Source organism: Pleurodeles waltl, chromosome 5 (genome assembly GCF_031143425.1).
Source record: "Pleurodeles waltl isolate 20211129_DDA chromosome 5, aPleWal1.hap1.20221129, whole genome shotgun sequence".
Classification (NCBI taxonomy): Eukaryota; Metazoa; Chordata; class Amphibia; order Caudata; family Salamandridae; genus Pleurodeles; species Pleurodeles waltl.
The window spans coordinates 516682708-516694908 of NC_090444.1; the positions used below are offsets into that span (position 1 = coordinate 516682708).

General features: G+C 44.1%; 1 protein-coding gene across 3 annotated transcripts in view; it reads right to left on the reverse strand.

The window, feature by feature from the left end:
* Positions 1-12201, reverse strand: part of ARFGEF3 (ARFGEF family member 3) — a 402727-nt gene that overhangs the window by 89609 nt on the left and 300917 nt on the right. For all 3 annotated transcript variants that reach the window (XM_069234334.1, XM_069234333.1, XM_069234332.1), the window contains one exon: positions 7246-7391. In XM_069234334.1, coding sequence (XP_069090435.1) covers positions 7246-7391 — 146 coding nt within the window. The remainder of the gene's footprint in view (positions 1-7245; positions 7392-12201) is intronic.

Sequence of the window (12201 nt, forward strand, 5' to 3'; positions counted from 1 at the left end):
CACAAAGTGAAATGAATGTCCTACTGAGAATGTAATGCTTTCCTAGGCGAAAGAACAATTAGATAGAGAGAAATAAAACAATACCGCAAATGTGGCTATTGCTAGAAAAATAAAGCAATACTGAATAAAATGTAACTGGGCTAAAGTGCACGCAGGCAAGCCTAGTTTGCTAAAATAACATGCTTAAAATATGGCTCAAATGGCTATAAAACATTATCTTCTGTTTGTCTTTGAGATAACTTGTCTCATTTAACCTGAAATTTAAAATTTTTAAAAATTACATTGAAATGCCTGATAGGCCTTGTGCAAATTCTGCTCCCAGGCTCTTGACTGGACCAGGTTAGTTAATTACAACTTCAAAGCGCTTGCATGAACCACCTGTCTGTTGAGCTTTACTGTATCAGAACAACCAAGTGAGTATATGCAGATCTCTATGTATATATTGTACAATTTTCTTCTTCTGTATATGAACGGAGAATGAGTTAAATGTGTAAATTGTGACCTGGCGTACTCTTTTGTTGACATATTTGATGTGTTGATATTTTAGAGTTGGCTAAACCTTTTCACAGACTCTCACATCTTCTGAGCACGTAATGTGCCTCCACCTAGGGTCAGACCCGCTAATGTTCAGAAAGCAACATACATCAATGGAACCACACTAACACATGAACATGAATATATTCTCATTGTTGGGCAATTCAAAGCCTACAGAATCAATAGCTTTGGGGAACTCCTGCTATTACTACCCAGGCCCGTATTATCCTAGCAACTCTCTTGCAGCTGATATCATACGATGAACATCTCATATATGTAAGCAGGAATTTGGCTCTTTATCTCCCCAGTACCTTCCTTAGTTTATTATCAATGGGAATACAAAATCCAAATTCGAACTGGGAGCCCCCAAGCCAAAGGGTTATCATCATGAGCTACTGCCCTGCTCCTTAGTGCAAGAGGGATTGACACCAACCTTTGTGTAGGTTTACTCTAAAACACAGTTTAGCAAAGTCAACAGTTCTCTTTGCTAATGCCGACCTAGTGGCTTTCCCAATGCTTTCTCTGCCTATGATGTTCAGCATCAGCAAAAGAAAAAACGAATGCTGTTCAGCAAAAGCAAATAAAATAATACTACAGATGCTGAACAGCAGCAGCAAAAAAGAGCTTTACTTACCTTCTGTAATACTCTTTTAAGTGGATAATTTATGTAACCTCAGATTCCTCACCTGTATAAAACTCTCAGGAGCAAAACTTGATCTGGAGAACTTTTCCAGCAATGCTTCAGTGTACCAGTAGATGGCACTATGTGCCTCGACAGAAACTCTGTACTGCCCTGGATGCAACAGAGAGGTGATGCATATAAGTTCCACTTCTAAATCTTTCTTCTTCTACATAGTCAGAAGCAGAGTACTTTAAACAAAGTGTTGACAGCAATCTCGAACTTCTGACCTTATTAAGATATTAAGGAGTCCACTCCAAGACAGTAAGAAATCTGCTGTTAAATAGAGGAACCACAAGAAAGAGCATTACCAGAGGTAAGCAACTTGCTTTTCTGTTGGATACTTCTAACCCCAGATTGCCTGCGTTTAAAAGAGCTAACGCAGCAGTACCTCCCAGAGGTGAAGGATCTGGGAAGTAGACTTAAACCAAAAAGTACTTCAGAACTGAAAGGGAAAAGTGGTCTTCCAGTCTGAACCGACTGTGGAGGCAACAGTGCTATGTGAATGTGTACATTGATGCTCACATTGCCTCTTGGCAGATGACTCAAACCAGTGCTCCTAGTGCCAATGATCTCCACAGAGCACTTGGCTTTGGTGCAATGAGCCAGCTTGGCAACAGGGGGTTGCTCTTGGCTAGTGCACAGCATATTTTGATATAGAGGACTAGCCACCTTAACAGGGTCTCCTTCTTCATAGAGCTGTTGGTCCACACAATTGTCTTATGCAGTCAACCCTTCTAGAGAAGGGCCAATGGAGATTTGTCTCCTCCTTTGAGGAGTAAGGTGGAGTAAAAAACATTTTTGGCAGAGAACTGGCCAATGTGAAATTGAGTTTTTACTTTTGGTAAAAGGCTGCTTTGGCCATCAGCACCAATAAGTCAGGGAAAGATTTGGTGAAGAGTAGTTACACTGAGAGAGCCTGCAGTCACTCACGAGTGGTGTTAGCAGTGATAACTACAGTCTTGAGTGTCAAAAGGTACAATTAGCAACTGTGCATGGACTCAAAGTGCAAGCACTTGGGAAATGTTAAGGCTAGATTTAAATTCCACTGCTGCATGATGAATGGTTTCAAGGAAACATGAGTCACCTTTCATAAAATATATCACGACTGGCGATTTGAACAGCTAAGGAGGGCTGAAAGGGTCGATAAATAACCTTTTACTGTCCCCACTGCTGCATTTGATGGGCTAAAGAAACAATGAGCTTTAACATATCAAAAGGTTTGGCATAAAGAGGGTTTGTGTGTCTATCACCACATCAGCAACACATTTCTTGCAGAGAAGATGGACTTTGTGGAAGAAGTCTGGCCATAGGGATAACATCAAGTACCTATGTCAGCAAGCTGAATACATTTTACTGCTGCACTCAGTATCCACACATGGAAGTTTAGGTTGTGGGGGCTAAGGTGAATTACCTTTCCCTTTTACTGAGAAAGCAGGTCCTCTCGCATTGGTAACGAAATCAGCAGATAAATGATAAAGCCAAGGGGCTCTGGGTACCGTGCTCTGCTAGTGCAGTCTGGGGCAATTAAGATGACTTGGGTCCAGTCTGTCTTCATTTTACTCAGACAGTGAGGCAGAAGAGGTAGTGGTAGAAACTAGTACAGGAGTAATTTTTCCCATATCAGACGCAACACATCTCCTAATAAGTGCCCAGGAGGAAAAATGTATCTGCAAAAGTTTTTAACTATGCGTTCTTAATGATGGAAAATTAATCTAACCAGTGAGTATTCCATTAGTCAGACATACTGCAAAACCTCAGGATGAAGACACCATCCATGGTCCAGCAGTCAAAACTTGCTCAGCTCATCTGCCCTGGCTTTCTGGGATCCCGCATGGTGGTTGGTAACCAGAAAGATGTTCTGCTGCTCCAGCCACCTCCAGAGATGAGGGCTGCCTGACACAGATTCCAGCACCCTCCTCTGCCCTGCTTGTTGCAGTACCACATGGCGGTCGTGTTTGCCAAGAGGACCAGCACCAGCCTCCCCTTGATGGATGAGAGGAAGGCTATCAGAACGAGACAGATTACTTAGAGCGCCAGGATATTTTTAAGGGGAGCTGGCTCTCCAATGAACACTTGAGTCCTCTGATCTCCACCGCTGTCAGGTGACCTCTTCTTTCTCAAACTGTCAGTGACACATCTGTCACAACTTTGAGATCTGGGTGAGGAAAGAACATCAGTCTGCCACAGGTCATGTTGGTGCCATCAACCACCATTATAGATCCTGAGCAGTCCCCGCCGAGATCTGAATGTAGTCGGAGAGGCAGTCTTAATGATGGGTCCACTAGGAACTGAGAATTAACTGCATGGCCTGTATATATCATCTGCCATTCAGGATGAGGAGGATGCATGAGGCCAGAAGTCCAAGATGTTTCAGAGCCATCCTCAATGAGAAGCGGCACTGATCCCAAAACATTGGGATCATTTCCTGAGCGTCCCAGACCTGCAGCAACAACAGATAGACCTTGAAAGCACCCATAACCATGAAAGCCCCGACAAAGGGAATGCTTTGCGTGGGACTCTGATGGGACTTCAATTTGTTGACAGTAATGCTCCAATAAGTCCGGAGTTTGGCCGTTGTCCAGAAGTGGTCTATGACTGGTTTGTGACAAGTCCACCTTGAACAGCCAGTCGCCGAGGAACAGGAACACATGTACCCACCCCCGACCACCCAATGTGGGGAGTGACTATTGCTATCAATTTCAAAAGTCCTGAGGGGCCAAAATAAAGGTTGAAGGGCAGCATGGTGAATTGAAAGTAGTTCAGCCTCAATGGAAACTGCAGAAAACACCTGTAGGGATGAAGGAAGGGTATATGACAATACACGTCTTGCAAATCAGGGACACCATCGAGTCTCAAGAGTCCATAGCAGAAAGAATCTGAGACAGAGTAAGCATTTTGATTTTATCTTCCTCAGAAAGGCATTCAGTGGTTAGCAGCTTTGTAAAGGCCTCTGTCCCTTTTCAGTATAAGGAAGCAGTACGGTAGCCCCCTCTCATCTCTAGGGCCGGCACCTGCTCAGTGCCAACTTTGGCCAGGAAAAAGTTGACTTTTTGCATCTAGATTGTGGAGTGATCCTCCAAATGTTGCTCTAGCGTGGCAGGAAGATGGAGCAGAGAGGAAATGAAAGGCAGGGCATAGGCAGTTTGAATGATGTGTAAGGCTCATCTGTCCAATGTGATGGACCTCCAGCCGAGTAGGAAATGTCATGGGAACGTGTCTCTGAACACAAATTAAAGCTTCTTGGAAGCCACTGCAGTACAGTAGGAGGATTGCGAGTACTGATGCCCCTGCTAAGGGTTTTATCTACTGTTGTAGCAAAGATTGGGAGGAATGGCGCTGTCTATAAACCAAGCATCTGGAATGACCCCTGAACATTTCATATTGCTGGTGATATTTCTTAGCTGGAGAGAGGTGCCAAAGATCATCCTGTGGCGTCCCTTTCCTTAAATTGTTGTAGAGTTAAATCAGCTTTCTCTCAGAACAACCCGGACCCATTAAAGGGCATGACCATTAGGGACACCTGCACGCTTCCTGAAAACCTGACTGATCTCTTTCAGCTGTGCCTTTTAAGCATGACATTGGTATAAATAGCGCTAACTTTGCAGCCTATACTGCCTAAAGCAGCAGGCAGTGCATATTTTGCCGTGTCTTGACCATCTTGTATTGTTTGAGCCAACGAGATACTGATGTTTTCAGGGTCGATCGGCAAGATCTTGCTGGCCACGTCACACAAAGCATGGGTGTGCCTATCCATAAGGCATACTGCAATGAAAGATATGAGGGCAAAGTTGGCAGAAGAGGACATTTTCAGAATTGATTAGTTTTGACTCTATACCTGTAGGATCAGTTGGATAAGAATTCAGGTTCACCATGCTTGCTGATGCCTAAACCCCCTGCTTTCGGGTGTAGGATACTCAGTTAAAAAAATCAGGTCACCAGGCACCAGTCTATGTGTCCTGGCCACCGTCGACTGCCTAGAGGGCCAGAACACGGCTTTGCCCATGTATTCATCAGGGTATCAGCAAGGGCTTCACAGAATGCAAGAGTGATTCAGATGAAGCTGGTCCTACTGGGAGAATTTTAATTGGGAAATCCATCTTTGGTTCAATAGTGAGCAACTCTAAGTCCAAACCTTCACCTGTCCTTTACACCTCTACTACAGAAGAGGCGCTTTCTTCTGTTGGTGGCTGAGGTGGTGAGTCCAGCTTTATCCTTAGAGACATGTACAGCCCACTGTAACTTTTAATTCAAAATATAAGCCGTCATCACTGTAATGAGGAAGGAGTAAATTATACATCACCTCATTATCATCAGCATTTTAAGTAACATTAGGTACAATTTGAACTGCATCAGAACTAGATCCGAGGACAGCCTCTAGCCTCCGGTAGTACTGGCATTGTGGCAGAAGCCTCAGATTGGTGTATGGTTGCTTAACGACTGGTTGAACATCAGTTTGTGGTTGGAGACCAGTGTTCAAATTGAATCTAGGGCCACTGCCAGCATGTAATCTGCTGTCTTGGGGCCATATAGCATGGAGCATATAGCTATTGCAGAGCTGTCCTCGCAACCGATAATATAGCACTGAATATGGCACAGACAGGTAATGGAGGAATGGGGAAGCATCCCCTCATCATTTTCTTAAATCCTGCTTACCCTGACCCCTTGGCCTTGGGTGAGGAAAGAAGTGTGAAATTCATCCCCTCTCCCCTGCAGCTGGTCACAGCAGGGATGGGGTTAATAATAGAACTGGGGCAGCAATAGGTTACTTAGGCCTGTATCTTTTCTAAATTTCCTTCCCTCAAGCAAGGTTGGTTTGGGCATACAATAGCCTCTCTGGCACTTAGGCAAGGCTGGGGAGATGTTGAAAATGTAATTCCCATCCTTGGGCAAGGCAAGTGGGATTAAAGGGAAGAGACGAGGCCAACTACTTCTCCCAACTGGTCAGGCTGGTTTGTGTGTGTTGAATTGCTGGGACCAGGCAAAAGGAGGTGGGGGTGAAGGTTGTTTTGCCAGAAATGGCTCCCTGGCCTACCAGGCAGACTGGGGAGAGACGGTGGCTGGGCCACAGCCTGCCAAATTAATGCTGCATTGGTTTTCCTGCAATGCTGTTGTTTTTCCTCACAATATTCACAAACACTTGGAGGAGCAGGCATTCGTAGTGTCCAATGCGTGTTTGGACTGCTGCATTTTTTATAGCTCATGAACAAAAAAGTAAAGCATCCATTCTTTGGCATGCACATTGGACAGTCACATTTTGACGTGTATCTCAAGAACAGCTGATCAAGTTTTCACTAAACCAGGAAAAGACACTGAATGACCAAAAAGCTGCCATGCCATAGAAATTTGGTAACCATTTGTTCAGTGATTTCAGAGTTACGTATGGAGAAGATCCAGTGTAAAGTCCCTTTTTTGCATCAAGAAACAACTTTTGAGATCCTTTTATAACTTTAAACTGCTTGAATTATCTGTATTAAATCTGAAGCACTCTTAGATGACCCACTAAACGTTGTTTTTCAGAAGTTTGCTGTAGATGGTTCAAGAGGTGGCAAAGTAATTAAGGGTGCAAAAATATGGTTTCCCATAAAATTAAATGTCAATCTTAACCACAGAGGCACAACTGCACCTATATTATATATTTATATATATGCTGCAATAAAACACTTCTCAAAATGCTGCCTAAATTATTTTGGTGGTAATTAAAGGAAACACATTCAATGCAGAGACGTTATCTGATGCAACTTTAAGCTAAAAAGTAGTAAGTTAAGGACACTATTTTACTAAAATGGATAAACACTGTAGTGAAAATGGCACTACAGTTCACACATAAAACTTAGAGATGTTGTACAATGTGCCAAGTAGCAAACTATACATCCCTAAATCCACCCCCACCCATTGTAAAAGCCTTACTAATTTCACACACCTGGTTACAAGAAAAATGTGAAGTAACAATTTGACAGCCTACCTCTACCGCTGTAGTGAACAATACAAGAGTGTTTGCAGTACCCTTTAGTGCTTTTGCAGCATCTCACCTCTACTAAGTGTGGAGCCACCACGCTCCAGCAGCGCATGAAGTGGAGCAGGGGCCGGGATTTACTTCGAACAATGCGAATCATCACATCCCCAAGGCGAAAGAGGTGGAGGGCACTTCTCCTGTCTTGGGTAGATTTAATTTCTCCTAAAAATGAGAATGAAAATATCCAAAGCTAAATTGGGGCAATTCACTTGCACCTTGAGAACATAAAGTTAGAGGTTAAGCATCAAAGGTATTTCAGACCACAGCCCTTTATGTTTACAGTTTCACCAGAATAAATCAGCATTCGCTAAATAATGAAAAAGTTACTTACCTTTGGATATGATCTTTCTGGTGGATACACTACCTACCTGCAGATTCCTAATCTGTTGAATATCTTCGAGACATCAGACTGGGTTGGAAACTTTCATAGCTCTCCTGAGCTGCTGAGGAGCCCTGGCCCTAACTCAGCACTGGAAGTGAAACATGGAGGCATGATCGAAGCCATAAAGTACTCATCCCAGTGCACCAACATAAGTTCCCTGTCTGTTAATTCTATGCTCTTACAGGCAGAGGCAAGAAAGTTACATCAAATGACAGAATGCAGTGCAGCAAATCTAAAGTGGAACCTTTTTAATATGGCCTATGCCCGTCATTCAGACAGCCTGGCTGTACAGGCTGGAATTTTCGCATCAGGAACAGGGATAAGACTGATTTGCATATGGCTGGGTGCAAACTGGGGTGGTGTGGTGAGCAAAAGAATTGATGGATTAAACCCAGATCTGTGACTGGGGGTGAATGTCTGATTTGTTCTGTATTGCGTCCATCCTTTGGTTTGTTTGCTTTTGTCACCTTAAGTGCACCAGATATGCCCAGATGTGGGTCCCTTGTTTGCTATGGCACCAGATTCAAGCTAGCCTGGCTGATGAGGGGTGATACCCCGAAACCAGTCCCAGACTGCTTGTTTCTGGTTCAGGGATGACCTGGCCTGGCAGTTCAGGCTGGACTGTACCCAGGGGGAGCAGGGTCAAGACTGATTTGCGTATGGCTGGGTCCAAACTCGAATGGCAAGCAAAAAAACTGATGGATTAAACCCAGATCTGTGACTTGGGGTGAAAGTTTGATTTGTTGCCCATTCCATCTATCATCTGTTGCTTTTGTATTTGTAGCCCCCCGCTCAATCTCCAGGCATGGACATGAAGGCTCTGGAAGTATGAGGTACAGAACTTGCTCCTCCTGACTGGGACAGGGGGTGTGCCCTTAGAGGAAGACGAGCTGGGGACACAAAGAGAGGTGGCAGAAGGAAGTCTGCATGCCATACCCTTCTCAGCCAGTCGAGGGTGATGAGACGTGGCCTGGCCCCAGTCCTGGTGAATATTCCTCAGAACTCAACAATAAAGGATACCGGAGGGCACGGAACTCTGAATAAAGGGCGTTGCTGCGAGAAGCAAAGCAGTCCACTGCTCCTGGTCGCATGATGCTGACTTAAGCTATGCTTAATGTGGCAAAGAGAAGGATGCCAGTGGCTAAGGAGCCAGGACAGGCCTTGGTGGGACCAGCCCTGGCAGCACTGTTGTCAGAGCCTCCTCAGGAGAAATTATCTCCACCAGCTCCGGTGACAACTCCACAGGGGCAGAGAGTGTTGAGGTGACTATGGGGAACAAACCTTTAGCAAAGAATTTCCATGCCGTTTCTTTGTCTCTGAAGACTTTGATAAAGGAGAGGATCTAGGTGGAGATCTCCTGGAGTGCAAACAGTACCGAGATCAGAGCTTGTTGCTGACATGGACCAAAAGAGTTGACTTTGCACTCTTTTATGGCAAGGTCAAGGGTACATGAGGTCGGACTTGTCGGAGGACCTGGAGCCGTGCGTTGACCCCCAAGTACCACAGGCACACTTCATGTGGGTCCAAAATTAAGATCTGTCCATTACAGTCCAGACATAACTTAATCCTTACATTTTTAGGGGGAGACATCCATAGCAATAAACTCAATTGGACACATTTGTAAGAGAAACTGGAGGAAAGAGCTGAATACCTAAGGACGGAGAGCTCTGGGTAAGTGTCAAAGGGCATGGAATAATAGAACTCACATTGGTGCAACGGATTGACCACCTTATGGCCCCAGGAACAACACCATGGTGTCTCTTTCATTACAAAGATGGATCAGCTCCCCGTCCCAGCACATGAGAGCTATGAAAGTTTCCAGATTGTGTAGGACTCCTACCTCCAGATGAGGAATCTGTAGGTAAAAATATTTCCAGAGAAGTATGTTTTTGCATTCAGAAGCCCCACAGTGGCCCCCTTTTATCCCGATCAGTCTTCTTAGCACCCCACCTCTAGTTGTACTCTCACTACCTCCTACCACAGGCAGCCTATTTCAACCACTGATCGTAACATTATCAAAACATACCTCGGAAAAGCACATTAATCAATATTTTTCCACACAGACCATCATATCTGTGAAATAACATACTTGCTAAAACAAATCCTGCAAGGAACTTCGTTACAATACTGCTTACCCACAATATCCCTTAAGTATATAAAACTGTAAATGGATATGTATGCCAATATCTTAATGTTTGCAGAACATGCAAAATACACAGTCATTTTTTTTATTTCCATTTTGAACATATGTACAACAGATGGACAGATAATGTATTGTGAATGACTGGTGCAGGCAACATGAAGAAGAATTAAGAGTAGTAGCGTAAGAGATAGTGAGGACATGAAACTCCAGTAGTCGGTAGAGCAGTACACTATGAGGAGACCACATAAGGTTCTTCCATCCTTTATCCGTCATACCTTTCATGGCAACCTACCAAGCAACACAAAGTGCAAATATTAGAGTTCATGTATAAGCCAAAATTGAAGAGGTAAGCCTTGCTGAACACAGCCAGGGAGTGGCTTAAATGCACTACACCACGGGCAAGGCAAACAGCATGAGTCTATTCCACTATTTGTGCTTCACAACTGCATACAAAGTACTCAGCAAACAGAATAGCGCTAGATGTTTAGGGGCATTTGTGAATGTACTGAGAGTATGATTAGCAGCTGACAGGTTGAACATTGGGGCCAGTGCTTAATTTGTAAAAAAAAAAAAAAGTGCTGGCCCTACTCAGGAGGCCACCGAAGCTTGCACCATCCATTGCTACTGCCAGCTCTGCCAATGATGGTACCTGCACAACTACTAACCATCACACGGCTGCACGTGTAAAAGTTCAGACTGTTTGAGCCCCCAAAGTTATATGAATGGCTTGGGCGACGTGTATTAGTTCTTCTTAATAATTAAAAAACTGATGTGCTGCTCATCTTTAAATTATACAAACAGTGCCACCATGTGGCTGGTGTTGTAAGTGCCGGTTCTGACGATTACGCGCTGGTGCCGAGCACCAGAAACCACCGGCTCATAATAAGCACTGATTAGGGCATTTCAATGTAATGTGTAGGCAGGTGCTGGTGAAGCAATGAGGACATCTAAACAGATCCATGAAACATAGATTAGTATGTGTAACGCAGAAATGTGAACTGAACAAGTCTCTAGCTTCATTTTGAATCTGATGACACCAGTTGCATTTGCACCTTATGTAGCCAGTACTTCAAAACGTCTTTCTTTTCTGAATATGTTTAGTTTGTAAAACAAAAAAAAAAAACTGTTTTTCCTAGTCTCAAAGGTGTTCCTCTAAACTGTAGTTCTTTAAAAAGGCTATTCCATTGCATACATGTGTTAGCGCACAGGTTTCACTAGGACTGGGTGCCCTGCTTATATGTAACTCAGCTGTATGTGGTAGATGGAGGTGAATTTAGTAGAGTTCCAGCTTTCATTCACATAGGCTGGGTTAGTGGGGAGGTGACCAATATCAACTTCTAATCTCATCTGTATTTGAAGGGGAGGGGATATTCTCTCCAAGTATAGCATGTGATATAATGGTGTGTTTTTTGTCCCACTTGTCCAAGTGCTGCTTCTGATTTTCATGGATGGGATTTTCTGTAGGGTTTAAGGGGAATGGAGGACCAGTTGTATAGTCATGAGTTCTGGGGCATTGATATGAAATGTTTTCTCTTGAACTGACCGTGTTTCTTTTCTTATTAATTGCCCTAGATGTTATCCCCAACCTTCCAAAACAGAAAGGCTTGACAGATGGTGCATATATGGACAACAGTATCCACATAACTTGAGCTTCCTCTTCAGGGTTGCGTTAATACAGAGTTTTATAGGCGAGAAGAGCATCCCAGCTTAGGGCATTAGTAGAGTCTTGAACTGTAAAGCTGAGGTGTAAGAACAGTATTCAGGCCTCCAACTACTGGTAGTTTGTGCAATGCACAGTACCACATGGCTACAGTGAGAGAGCCGTAAAAGGTTCTCAGTCTCTTGGAGCCCTCTCCCAAGCAGAGTACCCAAGACCTATGGTGTGCTTGCAGTAAATGAATATCCAACTCCTGTAGTTTGGGCAATGCACGGTGCCACATGGCTATGCTGAGAGACCTGTATGAGGTTCCTGGTCTCCTGGTACCCTCCACCGTGCAGAGTGACCCAAACCTCTGGTGTGCATGAAGTATACGATTTTCCAACTCCTAGTGTCTCGTGAAGGGAACAGCACTACAGAAAAAGGGTCTGAGAGAAGCATTTACGGGCATGTGTGCAACGAGAGAGCCCTACTGCCCTCTCAAGGCCCATTCACAAGTGGAAGAGCATCATCTGTTTTTTACGTTTCAGATGTGCCTGTAAAAACACACTGTGCTTACTTGTCTCACCTGCATAACAGGTAAGGACTTGGACAACATGGATTGCCCGTGTGGACAGGTGGGAAGTCAGTGGGAAAGGGAAGGTATGCTATGTCACCTCTTCTATCCACAAATGGACAGCGGCATGTACTGAGATACTCCCACTGCATTAAAACAGAGAGCGTTCAAGGTCCCATCAAAAGGCTATTAAGACTGAAAGGCAGTGCCATGACCTACAGGACAGAAATAATC